General features: G+C 32.7%; 2 protein-coding genes across 2 annotated transcripts; both read left to right on the top strand.

Moving 5' to 3' along the window:
* The first annotated feature begins 1,830 nt into the window (after positions 1-1,830).
* Positions 1,831-9,192, top strand: LOC126677282 (probable LRR receptor-like serine/threonine-protein kinase At1g67720). The gene is made up of 15 exons (XM_050371829.2): positions 1,831-2,214; positions 3,218-3,749; positions 3,989-4,494; positions 4,685-4,817; positions 4,936-5,007; positions 5,108-5,176; positions 5,267-5,338; positions 5,587-5,655; positions 6,183-6,337; positions 6,426-6,667; positions 7,290-7,416; positions 7,488-7,550; positions 7,699-7,885; positions 8,416-8,548; positions 8,645-9,192. Exons 1-15 carry the CDS (start codon positions 2,133-2,135, stop codon positions 8,981-8,983), a joined length of 2,781 nt encoding a protein of 926 aa, XP_050227786.1. The 5' UTR covers positions 1,831-2,132; the 3' UTR covers positions 8,984-9,192.
* A 2,280-nt stretch (positions 9,193-11,472) lies between these two features.
* On the top strand, positions 11,473-14,032 carry LOC126676289 (nuclear transcription factor Y subunit B-8-like). Its single transcript, XM_050370460.2, has 7 exons — positions 11,473-11,650; positions 11,740-12,012; positions 12,086-12,215; positions 12,338-12,343; positions 12,440-12,517; positions 12,646-12,696; positions 13,674-14,032. Exons 2-7 carry the CDS (start codon positions 11,756-11,758, stop codon positions 13,716-13,718), a joined length of 567 nt encoding a protein of 188 aa, XP_050226417.1. The 5' UTR covers positions 11,473-11,650; positions 11,740-11,755; the 3' UTR covers positions 13,719-14,032.
* The last annotated feature ends 1,730 nt before the right edge of the window (positions 14,033-15,762 follow it).

Genomic DNA, 15,762 nt, shown 5'->3' with positions numbered 1-15,762 from the left:
CTTTTAAAATTATTTTTTATATATTTTTATTTAATACTCTAATATTTATGTCCTTATCTAAAAACAATGAACCTAGTCATTAATATTTAATAAAAATATAATAAATTAGTTTGTAAAAATTTAAAATATTATTTATTTATTTTTAAACTGCGTGATTTTTTATAGTAAAATGAATTACTATTTTAAGCATATAAAATAGTAGAATCAATTCAATTTTGATTTTAATTGAATGTAGTAACTAGCATTTGCCATTTGCAAATCTATCGAACCACGTGCTGTTAGAGAAGTGATTAGTTCCTTAATCAAGATGAACAGCAAATGGAACACTTTACAACTAGATTTACGTATCCAAGTCAACATACACTTTGCTAAAATTTCTTGAATCTTAATTATGGAAACAGTTTTCATAAATACTTAATCATTAATCAATCAAAGATAGAAGAAAACTGTAGACTTGGAGTTCTATTTATGTTCCTACCATAAGGGTTACCAAACTATTTAAAATATCTTACCTAAAATACTCTCTTTTATTGGTAATTTTCAACCAAAATAATTGATTTTTAAAAGTCATGAAAAAATAATAATTAAAATTTGACGCGGAGAATATATTTAATAATTATCTCTTGATTTTTAGTCCAATTTGATTGAAATTAAAAAGTAATTACAATTAATCTGACTTTATAAAGTTAAAATATAATATCAATTTTTTTTATATGGTGTTAGATTGAATATAAAATTAATGATTAAAATAATTTATCATCCATAAAAATAACAAATTAAATAAAGACCTTGAATATTTTTTTCTATTCATCTTATTTTGTGTATTTTAAATAATATTATTTTAAACTAAAGGCTCATATGAGTTGGTAAGACGCTCTCCTAATTTAAGTGAGGTCGTGGTTTCAAACAGTATTCATGTATGTAACCGTTTAAAGTTTAAGGCCAGAGTCTATATCTCGTAAAAGACCTACATTACTAAAATAATAATTAATTTGAATATAAATAATTTAAAAGTCTCATCTCATAATTGAGACCTGTTTAGAAAATCCAATAGAACATGTAACAAAGTGTATTTGGATAGAGACCATTTGATGATGGGTGAAAATGGAAAGTAAACTAGTAAAGTGATGTAATAAGTAGTGGTGTGTATCGGTCGTTTCGGCGATTGAATTAAACCGAACGAAAATAACCGAAACCGAATTAGTATAATTTCCTATAACCAAACTATGACCAAATTATTTTTAAATCGAATCGTAACCATACTGAAATAATATTTCAGTTCGGTCAATAACCAAATTTTATTAAAATTAATTATTAAAAATTTAAAAATATAGTTAATATATAACTTCAAATGCAATTAAGTCTAAAATTCTAAAAAATATAAAAATACCTCAATTTTTTTGTAAAAATTACAAAAATAACATAATTTATTTATATAGTTCGGTTAATTCGGTCGGTTTGGTTAATTCAGAATTTTATATTAAAAATCAAAATAAACAATTTTTAAAATTTATATTCATAACCAAATCAAATTAACCGAAATAAAAACTTCAATTTATCCGGTCCGTTAATTCGATTATACCCGAACACTGCACACGTGACCCCAGTAATAAGGTAAGGTAAAAAGCAGTAGTAGTAGTAGAGAGTAGGGCCCACTGAGTGCATCTTCACCGTTCATCATTCATCATCACACTGGTAAAAAATTACAACCTGTGATGAAGTGAGTAACAGTAACACTACCCTCCATAATATGACTTCATTGGGTATGCGATTGATTAATGAAAGACTCCATAGCTTACCCAACTCTCTTTGTTTTCCCTTTCTCTCTCCAAATCAAAACAGACTAACAAACATTTACCATTTCAATAATCTATTATTATTTTAAAAAATAAGCAAGAAACCAAATAAAGTTGGTTTCTTTTCATTTTGTTTGGTTCAAATTTTGTATATAGCTTCTCTTTTTTGTTTTCACTCCTCACTCAGTGGGCTTCGCTGGACATCAACTTTATCCCACACTCTCTCAACTTTCCTTCTTCTTCTTCCTTTTTCTTCTTGTTTCTTTATCACCATTTGTGTTTTATGCTCTCGTTCCTCTGAAAAACAGTGTGGTTCATCACACTTTTGAATGAAAGATGGAGACTTGCCTTCTCCAATTCTTTCTCCTTTTTTCCTTTCTGCTTCTTCTTCTTCAACCCTCTTCAGCTCAGATGCCAGGTGCTCACTCTCTCTCTCTCTCTCCATACGTTTCATTTTTGTATTTGTTTGTATTTGCTTCTCGTTCTTCTTTTGTTTTTGCTTTTTCTAATGGGTGGTGTTCAAAGTAACTTTGTTTTGTTTTTCTTTGGTGTTTCTCAAGACGTTTTTTTTGGGTTTTTGTTGCTACTCAGGTGGAATGCTAATTTAAAATGATGATAAAATAGAAATATCTTTACTTTCTAATTTAGTGCTTTCCGGGTTTCTCTCCAATTTGTTGTTACTTGTTGTGTCATTGTTATCCAATTTGGGTTTTAAAAATAATCTGTTTTTTAATTGTTTTCACTAATATGAGCAGCATTACTATGTAAGGGTGAAAGGAGATTTATTTGTTCAGTTTTGTGTTTTTCTTTGTTGACAAACACTAGAAACAAGTACAGTTTCTTCTCGAGTTACATGATGCTGTCTAAAACTTGTAGTTGTTCATCTCCATTGTTGCTTTCGAGTAGTAAAATTAATCCTTACTTATACTCAGTAATTCGCGTAATGTTGAGTTATTTGGATGTGGATTCATGTTTTGTTGATTTTTTTGAGAAGCAAAGTAGCAGCTGGCATATACAAATTGAATTGTTATTCATTTTCTTGAAAATTAGCATATTTAACCATATTTGCATATTCTGATGCTATGTGTGGACACTTCATTCGATCAGTGTTCATTCCAGAAACGTGTCGGACACTTGGCGTTTCGGACAAGAAACTTCATTTTTAACATATGACACCTTAAAATAATACCGTTTCACTGTGTCCATGTCCCGGTATCCCGTTTCCCCGTGTCCGTGCTACCCACTGAAAACTAATGAAGCTATTTAAAACTGAAATTTGCTGGTAACATTATGACTAGAATAGCTTTTTTATTTGGCAACTATCGCTTCTTACTATAGTTTCCATTCTTTACAACAAGTTTCTAATCGATAATTAAAATCTTACTTCCTCTACGAACAATGATGTGAACCTTTGAAAACAGGTTTTGTGAGTTTGAACTGTGGAGGCAAAACAGATTTCATTGATGAACTTGGGTTGGTGTGGACTGCGGATGATAATTTGATTTTTGGAGAACCGGCAATAATATCCGTTGCAAATGAGACAAGGAAGCAATATAAGACACTGAGACATTTCCCCGCGGATTCCAGAAAGTATTGTTATACTTTGGGTGTCACAAGTAGGACAAGGTATCTTTTAAGAGCAACATTCTTGTATGGAAACTTTGACAACAATAATGTCTATCCCAAGTTTGATGTTTCTGTTGGAGCAACTCATTGGTCCACGATTGTAATTTCTGATGCTAATACCATAGAGTCTATAGAAATGATATTTCTGGCTTCAGGTCCTACAGTTAGTATGTGCTTATCCAATGCTACAACAGGGCAGCCGTTCATATCTACTCTTGAGCTTCGACAGTTCAATGGTTCAATGTATTATACGTCATTCGAAAACCAGTTTTATCTAAGTGTCTCTGCAAGAATCAATTTTGGTGCAGTTAGTGAAGCTCCGGTTAGGTATGTACAAATATCTGGTTGAAGATGCAGTTCATCCTGAATTTATGTTTATCTGAATGTTTGTTCAAATAATAGGCCATCATTTGTAGTTAACCAAATTGATTTGACATCTGCCTTTGCCGCTTATGATTTAAAAGCTCAACTAGGAAATTTATAGCAGTACATCTGCACTTAAGATATTTAGTTTTAACGAAAAATCTGCTATTGAGAGAGAAAAATAAGACTGTTTTGTTTTTCAGATATCCTGATGATCCATTTGATAGAATATGGGAATCCGACTCTATTAAGAAAGCAAATTACCTTGTTGATGTTGCTGTTGGTACTGTGAAAATATCAACTAACATGCCAATAGATATCAGTAATGATGAAAGGCCTCCCGAGAAAGTAATGCAGACTGCTGTAGTTGGAATGAATGGATCACTAACCTATCGGTTGAACTTGGATGGTTTTCCTGGTTTTGGGTGGGCAGCGACGTACTTTGCAGAAATTGAAAATTTGGCTCCTGATGAGTCCAGGAAATTCAGGCTAATACTCCCAGGCTACCCTGACATGAGCAAACCTATTGTTAATATTCAAGAAAATGCTCAAGGGAAATACCGTCTGTATCAACCAGGATATCCAAACATATCACTCCCCTTTGTATTGTCTTTTAGATTTGGGAAGACTTCTGATTCCTCAAGAGGTCCACTCTTAAATGCTATGGAGATGAACAAATATCTAGAGAAAAATGACGGTTCACCAGATGGTAAGTACAACTATCGTTCCTTAAGCTAAACAGTGTTGTTTTGGATGTCGAAATTTGATGTAATGTTTTGGATTTATGAACTCTGTTTAATATCTTTCCACTTTCTTTTTTACATGGAACATATCATTCTTCATGTCATACATTGTGCTAACTCTTACAATCTAATTATATCTAATGTAATTTTCTGTAGGAGATCGCATTGCAAGTGTCATTTCACTCTACAAAACGGCAGATTGGGCGCAAGAAGGTGGTGACCCATGTTTGCCAGTGCCATGGTCTTGGTTGCAGTGTAGCTCAGATGCACGACCAAGGATAGTCAAAATGTAAAAAAAAATGACTTTGGGATTCTATTTTATGTTTCATTGTGATTGCTTAACTCAAATGCAATATCTCAAATGAAATTTACTTTTATTAGTCTAAATAACACCTGTTCTTTTGCAGCTCATTGTCTAGCAAGAACTTGACAGGAAATATTCCTTCAAACTTGCCAAAGTTGAATGGTTTAGTTGAACTGTGAGTGCAAAGTCATTTGCTTGATATTTACATGCACTTGAATTTTAACTATGGTGATGGTTTAGTCATCTTTTGTTTTTTGTTGCTCTTATGGTCACAGATGGCTTGATGGAAATTCTCTGACTGGTCCAATTCCTGATTTTACAGGATGTGCAAACTTGGAGATCATGTAAATTGATATTACGCATCCTCTGACTTTCATATAAAATTATTGCATTTAAGAAGATATTAATCTAACCAATATCGTTCTCTGGTATAGCCATCTCGAGAACAATAAATTGACGGGTGAGCTGCCTTCCTCTTTGGTCAACCTACCAAATTTAAGAGAACTGTAAGTTATCTGAACTTGGATATCTGTTTTTATAAATGCTTGACAACACGAAGGGTAAAGCAAGAAAAATGGTCGGAAATGATGATAAATAATATTCCCATTGATTAAACGATTTGCTGCAGTGCTTCTCTTTTCTATCCTTCCTCTTACATGTTAATCGTGAATGCAAGTGTTCTTCAATGTTTTTGAGTGCAAGATTTGGTGCATATTCAGATGTCATAGATCTTGATACAATGGATAACCTGCAGGTATGTGCAAAACAATTTGTTATCTGGAACCGTGCCATCAGGACTTCTCGACAAAAACATAGTTTTCAAGTGAGTATCAACTCTATCAAGTAGATATAAAATGCCTCCCCATTCTTAAAATTTTACCACAACCATTAACGTGATCAAAATTTTAGACCTTGCATCATTTTCTGCATTTAAAAGAGTGCTGTTTACTGTTATCCGTAAATTTTATTTCAAATCTTTCCGCTGTTCTGCTGGAACATTTCCAGGTTATGAAATCACCGACTGTGTGATTAATGAGGTGACATATTTAATCAAGGTTCTTGAGTTGCAATGCCTTCAAGCTAGGGGCACTAGATGGTTTTATTGAAATACCAATTTTATCACAATTCTTGGTGCAATCAATATTATTTTACTGGGCCTCAAAGTGTGAAAATGCAGAATTGAAGGAACGGTGTTTCATGATCGATGCGAGTGCCTAGTTTAAACCCGATAGACAAAAGATGTGAATTTCATTACATAATATATGAAAACCATAACACATGATTAGTGAATATCTGTTTCCAAAGTAAGGTCTAAAATAATGTTTACATGTACTTTCTTGATTACCACAGCTACTCTGGAAACCCTAATATTCACGGAGGAGGCAGAAAAAGAAAGCAAATAGGTATCATTATCGGTTCATCAGTCGGAGCAGCAGTTCTGCTGATAGCCACAATAACATCTTGGTTTTTCATACCCAGAGGAAAGAAAGGGAATTCTGATTATGGTATGTGTGCTTGATATTGTTCGAAGTTTATATCTTGTCTCTATCCGTAGGTGGTTAGTAAAAAGATACTTTTCTTTATTTCATTCAGAGCATCAAAGACTTCCCCCACCAGTTCAAAGACTAGTTTCTACCTTGAATGAAAATCCTTCTGAAGGATCATATTGCTTTTCATTCGCTGAGATCCAAGAGGCTACAAAAAAGTTGGAGAAGAAAATAGGCTCCGGAGGTTTTGGAATTGTATACTACGGGAAACTGAAAAATGGAAAAGAAATTGCAGTGAAAGTGCTGACAAATAATTCCTTCCAGGGAAAGAGAGAGTTCTCAAATGAGGTAACTTTTATCTATGTTCATTTTTATTCTGGAATCTAACTTTGTTGTCAATGGCAATCCTCCAAGCTTTTCTGTCAGGTTCAGTGATATGACTGTTTCCTATAGTTCTTTAAGGCTTATGTAAATTTTTTTTGTGAATAAAAAAATGTAATACGTAATAAGAAATATATGATAGTAATATGAGATTCACATTTGTTTAACCATTGAACATGAAGCAAACAAAACTTTGTGCAGAGTGGGATCATCCTTGAACAAATGAAATGATTATTTGAAGACTTCCATGCATATTATTGAAAAATATTATATTTATTTCAAGTCCTTAGCTCTATAGCATCTGTTAATGTTGATTTTTTCGAATGAGTAATTCAATTACCTGGGGGTATATCTGAAACTTGCTTTAGATACTCTAGAAAATCAAGACCTACCTGCATTTTAGATGTATTTTTTTTACCACCCTAGTAATTGCTAAGTCCTTTAGTTGATTACCTGCTGTTCGACTGTAAATTAATAATCAGTAATGAAATCAAGAGTTTGCTCTAAATTTTTCACTTTCCAAGTCATGCTACTTCAGGCTGTATATTTTTACTTAGAACTAAAATTGACCCATAATTTTATGACATAGGTGATTCTTCTCTCAAGGATACATCACAGAAACCTGGTGCAGTTTCTTGGGTTTTGCCAAGAAAATGACAGAAGTATGCTTGTTTATGAGTACATGCACAACGGAACTCTCAAAGAACATCTCTATGGTAATTTCAGGTGTTTTTGAGTTACTCTATATATACGATGTCAGTACTGATCTTCATACAAATTTTGATAGGCTCACAAGGAAATGGTATTGGTTGGATGAAGCGCCTTGAGATTGCCGAAGATGCAGCTAAAGGTTTATAATCCAACCCTTTTCCCCTTGTCTGTATGACTCGACCATCTCTTAAAAACAAGGAATTGTATTGCACTTTTCTTGACGGGAGTCTCGCATTTAGTATAGAATCTGTGAAGTGATCCTTATGCTTGCTTGCATCTCAATGCAGGGATTGAATATCTTCATACAGGCTGTGTTCCTGCTATTATCCATAGAGATTTAAAGACAAGTAATATTCTTCTTGACAAACTCATGAGAGCAAAAGTTTCGGACTTTGGTCTTTCAAAACTTGCATTGGATGGAGTTTCACATGTCTCGAGTGTCGTTCGGGGCACAGTTGGGTATCTGGATCCCGAGTAAGCACTTGTTCTCTTGCTCTTTCCTTTTTTCCCCACATCAAACCAATCATTGTAGGTTGAGCTTATTGTGGATACTTTATTGATCCTTCATAATCATTTTTAATTGGTTATAGTGATTAGTGGCGTACAGACAAAGAAGGATGTGGAAAAATCGAACCAAACGAACTGAAAAATCAGTTCAGTTAAAAACAAAATGTTCTCTTTCCGGTTCAGTTTGGTTTAGGACATTAAATTGTTCTAGTTCAAATTTTAGTACAAGCCAAACTGAAAAATCAACCACATCGACGGGTTTCTAAATTTTCATCTTTTTAAATTCGATTCAGTTAAAAGTAAAAATCGGTTTGATTCGGTTCAGTTTAGTTCGAATATAATGCATGAACCATACAACCAGCCAAACAAGTGGCATGGATTTTGGTTCATGACATAGTTTTTAAAACTCTGCAGCACCTTATAAGCTATGCATACAGGCATACATTTGTGTATGTGTTATCTTGTGTGAAGTAATAATAACTGATATTGATACTCAGGTACTACATCTCTCAGCAGTTAACAGACAAGAGCGACGTTTACAGTTTTGGTGTCATTCTTCTTGAGTTGATGTCCGGAAAAGAAGCTATATCAAATGAATTCGGCCCTAATTGCCGCAATATCGTTCAGTGGGTAAGTTGATCAATGTAGGCCATCACAGCATTACAAACAATGAACTTTTTGAATATATCATAACATTAATTCCTGAAATGTGTTTGATTCGGATAGGCAAAGTTACACATAGAGAGTGGCGATATCCAAGGAATAATTGATTCTTCACTGGACGGTGAGTACGATATACAATCAATGTGGAAGATAGCTGAGAAAGCTTTAATGTGCGTGCAGCCGCACGGACACATGAGGCCGTCAATTTCAGAAGTTATGAAGGAAATCCAAGATGCTATCGCAGTCGAAAAGGAAGCTATGGCAGTGAGAGAATGTAATAACTCAGATGACATGTCAAGAAATTCTGTACATTCTTCCCTCAACTTAGGTTCCTTGGAATTTGGTGGAACTGAGAATTATCTATCCCTCGACGAGTCGGCATCACGGCCAACGCCTAGATAATAGCTCCTTGTTCATCATGCACAGCCGCATAATCCCACTTGCTGCTAATTACAGAAATTTTGAAGATTGTTTCTTGTGGTCATCATATTCTTTGATCTAGGATTATATTTACACTTTACAGTGACATTTGCTATGTTTAGGAAGGAGAAATTAAAAAAACTTGTATATTTTCCATCTTTCAAATTATATGTGCTCCATTTTTGTGTAAATGTTTATTGTGGTAGAGTTCTATTTTTCATTCAGCAACTTGATGATTAATTTAAAGTTATTTTGGTTAGTCAAACTCCATATAATGTTATGTTAGGGTATAATGTGTTTTTAGTGAAACTACATTATATATTTGTAAGATTGCATTTTTCATTACTTGTATATTGAACTTTTCTTGAATGTATAATTCTTTAATATCAAATCTTGCTAGAATTTAAAAATTATATCAATAATGTACTTTTGACAAATTTAATCGACTTTGAACAAAGGATAAATTCACCCCTTAACTTGCCGTGGAAGATCAAAATGGCCCAAATTCGTCAAACTGGATCAAACAAATCACCTTCTTTTTGCGTATATTAATACTTATTTGTATGGTTTTTGTTTTGTATTAAATAAATGCTATCAACATGGAGTTTATTTTGTATTTAAATTAATTATTTACAATTTTATTTTTGGTTTGCAAATCAATTTTCTTAGATTGAAGTTCTTGATGATCCAAAAAATTTTGGTTGTATTACGAGATATCTCTTCGAGTCTCATTTAATGTAATTTTAAAACTAACAGAATAAAAAAAATCCAAACATACGATTTCATGTATTATTAATTGATACTTTAAAGTTATGGCGAAATTTACAATAAACTATGTAAAATTCTAGTGGTTACAATCTATAAAATCATAGTAGATATTCAATTTTATACGATATGTATTCGATGAGTCGTTTAAAATTCATTTCATAATGTAAAATGCTAATTTAAAATATTTTAATAATTAATTTTAGATAGGGAATATTTCAATGAGATAAATAAAATACAAAAATACAAAAATAAAACTATATTCTGTTTAAAGCTAGTCATTATTTTAATTAAATAATAATATTATTGGCCAAAGGTAAAGGTAAATTAGATTAGTCAAAAATGAAATACATTATATTAAATCAAATGCTACAAAAGATTTGGAAAACAAATTAAACCTAACACCTGATTTATGCAAAATAAAAAAATACATTTTAATTCAAATTAAATCACAAACTTTATCCTGATTTGCAATTACAACTCGAACTTTGAAATTGGACAATATCAGTAACAACTTTCAGTTTTTGGCAAATTGGTACACCGAGCTAAAAACAACACTAACATGGACATCGTAATATCTAGCCACATGTTGTTTCATGTCGGTATACCAACTTGTCAAAAAATGAAAGTTGGTTGATGAGTCGGTGACATTGCTAAATTTCAAAATTCATATTGTAATTACAAATTACACTAAAATTCGTGATTTAATTTACAATTAACCTTTTAAATTATCAAGAATTTTTTTATCAGCACAACATTAATTTGGACGAACTCGCATGGCATGTACTTTCAAAAAAGCTCACATATCGAGCTTCAGTCTTAAACCATACTTCAATTAATCATAAAAATCCCCTTGAATCATCAAAAATTTAAATGCGAATCTCGAACAAACACATTATAGTCCTAAATAATCCAAGATTAGACCCATGCAAATAAATAAAATTCACAAAAATCACATCAACTCAAAATAAACTTCAACTCACATCAACTCAAAATAAATACTAACATTTTCGATTTTATTGAATAATAACTCAAATATGATATTAATACTAATATTTAAAAGAAGTCCACGAATTTTTCTTCTGTAATAATGGATGCAGCTAAAAGTGTGTCCTATAATAAAATGATAGCAATACCAACAAAACAAAACAAAATAAATCAACACAGATTGGAGCATTATAAAAAAAATAGAGATGAAGATTTAAAAGATTATTGGTCAATTTTAAATTAAAGGAATAAAACGAGTCAAACTGTCAACCTGAACGTTTTTATTTAAAACTTCAAATTTTAAAATATTTTATTCAAACTCGCGAGTTTGTCCATATTTTACACTAAGTTGAAGCGGAGAAATGATTTTTTGTTGGAAAATAAATAAATAAAGATTCATTTTTCCCACACAATTTGGCATAAAATATCAATTAAAAACAAATTTATGGCTTGAGACAAAAATACTCACAACTTAATTAATTTGTCTCATTTTGCTTTCTAAGCTGAAATGACATAAAATATTTGGAGCAAATAGAGTTGATATGGCAATAAATTATCGGACCATTTGGAGTTAACAAGATTAGATGAGCCTTTATTAAGATTGTTTATTTTATGAGTGTTTTTGTTTATATCCATAAATTTAAGTTTATCTGATCTTTTATCCAAAATTCAAGGGGCAATTTGAACCTTTATTAGAAATGATAAAAGAGGAGAATGAAGGAAAAGAAAGGAAGTAAAGAGAAAAAGAAAACGAACGGTGTTGATAGAACTCAAAATCTGATCAGAGTCGTCTCCTATCTCCTCTCTTTTCCAGCGTCCGATCCTTTCTCTTTCCTCTTTCTCCTTTCCAATCTGATTCCCTCGCGCCTTTTTTTATCTTTTTAATTAATTATAAAGGTGAAACATCACCACCAACGACATTTCATTTCACAATCTCTCTGTCTTCACCTTTCTACAAAAAATGTCTGATTGTTTTTGTGACCTAGGGTTTTTCCGGCTATTATGGCGACGGAGGCGCCACCACCACAACAACTGCTCAGTCCTGGCGGAGGAGGCAGCCATGACCATGAGAGCGGCGGCGACCAAAGCCCTAAGAGCTCTAATAACTCGAATTTTCGCGAACAAGATAGGTATCTCCCTATCGCTAATATCAGTCGTATCATGAAGAAAGCCTTACCTGCTAATGGTAAAATTGCTAAAGACGCCAAAGAAACTGTTCAGGAATGTGTTTCTGAGTTCATCAGCTTCATCACCAGCGAGTATGTACTCATTTTAAGTTAATTATTTTTAGGTTTTTTACTGAGTGATTAATGAATTAATGAATTATTGTAGAGCGAGTGATAAATGTCAGAGAGAAAAGAGGAAGACGATTAACGGTGATGATTTACTCTGGGCTATGGCTACACTAGGTTTTGAGGATTATATTGATCCTCTTAAGATTTACCTGACTCGTTACAGAGAGGTAGGTTTCTAAGAAAATATCCATAATAATTGATTTTGCTATTGTTAAATACTAATTTTGTTGAATTTCCTTGTTGTTGCATGTTTTTATTGGTGAATCTGCTGCTGTTGATGATGATACAGATGGAGGTATGTTAATTATTGCGAAAGATTTACTTTATGTTTTTACTGGTTTTTTCTGTTAAATTTGTGAATGTGGAATTTATGAAATGTTATTTTTGACAGGGTGACAGTAAGGGATCTGCAAAAAGTGGAGAGGCATCTCTGCAGAAAGATGTTCAGCAGCGGGGACCAAATGTCCAGGTGAATTGAAATAGAGTTTATGTCACTCAGTTTTTTTGTCAATATATGTATGTGTTGCTATAGAGTATATAGACAATTTTGAATGCACGATTTGTTTATCTTATTTGACGACATTTGGCGAATTGCAGATTTCTCATCAAGGTTCTTTCTCGCAAGGTGTCAATTATGGAAGTTCTCAAGTAAATACATTTTCTCTTTCTTTCATTTATGAGATAGCATATGCGTCTTATATTCACTATCATGCTGATCATTCTTTAGTGTATGTCGTTATTAATATCAACAAATATATTTTTATGCTTAATGAAAGAATAGGCCTTTAAACTCTGCAACGGGATAGTGTTTTTTTAATAGATAAGATGCTGTTGTTCTATCATGATACTAAAGGATGGTGATAAACGCTTTGTTTTGTTGAATTCTCATAATTTTGTTATAAGTCTAATGCTTATTGCTTTTGTAATGTTGTTTGTGGGTTATCTTGTCTTATGTGTTTATTTTGCAGTCATTTGGCTGTTGGATTAGGGATGACCATAAGAGCAATTGCTTATTTGATCTGCATTTATTAGCTAGTATTAGGCTTGTATTGCGGCTCATTGAATTATTATTTTTTATCTTGTATTGTTTGTCCTATGTTTTCACTTCTACAGTATTTAATCATCGTTGATACACAGCTTATCCAGTGCACTTTGCCTTTTTCATATCATTGTTGCTATTAATTTTTTGCATTAAAAACTTTTCCATATAACCACTAGACTCTCATAATCACTATAGCATGCTCACAATAGTCCTCATCCGCGGTTAATAACATCACGTGTCGCTGATGCATGTAACAGTGCATGTGCAAACACATCCAGAGTGACATGTGCAGATGTGTTGCTATGTCAGTATAAGCACTTCAATTTCTTAATAACCTATGTTATGCTGTCGAAACAGGCACATCTTTCTTCCTGTTTGTCCTTTAGGTATTATTTTGTTCGTCGTCTCTTGATTACACCTAGTTTTTTGTAACTTATATTCTTCATGTTCTGATTTTACATGTCCTTATGAACGCACAGTGATTTAGTTTTAGAAACTAATGGAATTCTTGCTGGACTTGCAATTTCTGTTACTTTTCTGGCTATAATATTTTTTATTTACTGGACTTATGAAAGCTTTGCAGTCGCAGGTCCAGCATATGATGGTTCCTATGCAAGGCACAGAGTAGTAATCACTGGCTTTCCTGTCGATAAATGCCTTCACTTAGAGCCCTATTCAGTATTGCACTCCATGCTCGTAACAAATATCATACCAAAACCCGAGTCCAGTTTAGTCGATAAATTATGGATGGTTTTGGTTCTCCTGTTGGTCTAAAGTTATTTATAGTTAATGATTGCATTAATTAGGCATCATTAGTTGTAGAACGTGTAATTTGAAGAACAATTGTAAATCTTGTGAGGTTCAGTGCCCTATTGTTTGCAGACTGGATATATGCATGTTTCTGTAATTGTATGATGAATTGATTAGCAACCTTTCTATCCATGTTCTGACAAAAAAAAACCTTTCTATGCATGTGCCTGAGAACCGTTAACATTTTCTTTCTTATGATATGTTTGTCTTAACTCTTAAGTGAGAATTAGTTGATTGAAGGTCCGATCCTACGTAGTGGTAAATTCAGAACTTTTTATGCCTCTTCATAATTGATTAATGGATCTTGTTTCCTTTTTTATGGAATAGTTTAAGTTAATTTGGTTTCTTACATTGAATGTTACTATGAGAACCTCAGTAGCACGCACGCTTCATTTTGCCATTCTTGTATCCGTGTCCATGCTACATTGTTGAGAACCATTACTATATGAATTGTGTATATTAATGATGAGTAACTTTTTGCATTTTCATTTTCGCTACTATTTGTTAATATTTGAAAATGAAACTGTTTAATGATGAAGAGATGGCATAGTTCGAGTCGTAAGACTGTAAGACAGTTCCACCTAAGACGGGTAGGTCCTGGGTTCGAATCACCACCGGAGCAGGAGTGAAATCCTTTAATCCTTTTAGAATAGAGTTAAAAAAAACTATTTAATGATGGATATAGAGAGGAATAGTAGCAAATTATTGCTTTTAAGCTGATATAGTTTATTTTATTTGGTCACGTCAAGCTTTCAATTAGCTACCGAGTTGAAAGTGAATTAATATAATTTGGTCTTATGCATAATCAGAGTGAGCATGGACCCCAATGTTTCTGCTTTTAGGCCTTAATTTTCAACTATCACTTGCTTTCCATTTGTCATATCATGTCCATTTTACCCATTTTTTGAGCATAAAAAGACCCCTGCCTGTGAATTCATCAACAATTTGACACTAAGCAATACCTTTTAAATTAAGGGTTCATCTGACGTTACATCCGAATTGGTTTCTATAGTTGCATGTAACTGCATTTAAGATGATGCATGCACATCAAAACACTCCCAAATATTTTTGTTTTACAATTAGAGTTTGTTGCCGATGGTCACATGATACTGAGTGGAAGGCAATGAAAAGAAAAGCAAAAGAGGAGCGGCATGTTAGATGATTGATGATCCTCCTAATCACGGAGAGGGCAAGGGCAATATACACATACACTTATCATTTTATTGATTTTTATTTTTTTGTCTGTTTTATTAATTTTACTATTAAATAAAAATAATAATAATTCATCCACAAGTAAATAAAATAGTAGTATTTATTTGGTAAAGAAAATAGAGGAACCCTACCTATTAGGGCTTTTTAATTTAAATGAAAAAGAGAGGCCCCTTGCATTAATCCTATTAATCATATTCTTGTACAATTGTCGGCCAGGTCATCACAAAAAAAAAAGATACCTATCTAGGGGTTCTTGTTATTTATTATTTTTATTTAGCAGTTAAGAGCGAATAAAAATACTTGCCGCATCAAAGTTGAAATAATGGTAGATGAGAGTTTAGAAAGATTGAAAGTGAATGATAAAAACCTCTAATATAAAAGTGATATAATACTTTTGGTGTAATCAAAAGAAAAATACTTTTGTGTTGAAAGTAAATTACTAATGGAAATTGATTCAAGTGGTAAGCGGTTTGATATCGTTTAAGCAATGTCTCGAGTTCGAGTCTTGTAGATGCAGAAAATTCCCACTAGCAGACTCGCCCACCATTACCAAGCGTGCGCGACGCGGGTCGGATCCGGATTAGTCAAGGCGAATCTTTGGAAATTAGATGGGTCACCAAAAAAAATTATATTATTTTTGCAAATTTTGT

This window comes from Mercurialis annua, linkage group LG4 (assembly GCF_937616625.2).
Source record: "Mercurialis annua linkage group LG4, ddMerAnnu1.2, whole genome shotgun sequence".
In the NCBI taxonomy this organism is placed as follows: Eukaryota; Viridiplantae; Streptophyta; class Magnoliopsida; order Malpighiales; family Euphorbiaceae; genus Mercurialis; species Mercurialis annua.
This window is presented reverse-complemented; position numbering and strand designations above follow the sequence as displayed.

Excerpts from the sequence above, each read along its gene's own strand:
- LOC126677282 (XM_050371829.2), top strand. The coding sequence starts at position 2,133 with ATGGAGACTTGCCTTCTCCAATTCTTTCTCCTTTTTTCCTTTCTGCTT. Across the intron at positions 5,008-5,107 it reads TTGAATGGTTTAGTTGAACT|ATGGCTTGATGGAAATTCTC; the intron begins GTGAGTGCAAAG and ends TTATGGTCACAG. Across the intron at positions 5,177-5,266 it reads TGTGCAAACTTGGAGATCAT|CCATCTCGAGAACAATAAAT; the intron begins GTAAATTGATAT and ends TCTCTGGTATAG.
- LOC126676289 (XM_050370460.2), top strand. The coding sequence starts at position 11,756 with ATGGCGACGGAGGCGCCACCACCACAACAACTGCTCAGTCCTGGCGGA. Across the intron at positions 12,013-12,085 it reads ATCAGCTTCATCACCAGCGA|AGCGAGTGATAAATGTCAGA; the intron begins GTATGTACTCAT and ends GAATTATTGTAG. Across the intron at positions 12,697-13,673 it reads TCAATTATGGAAGTTCTCAA|TCGCAGGTCCAGCATATGAT; the intron begins GTAAATACATTT and ends AAAGCTTTGCAG.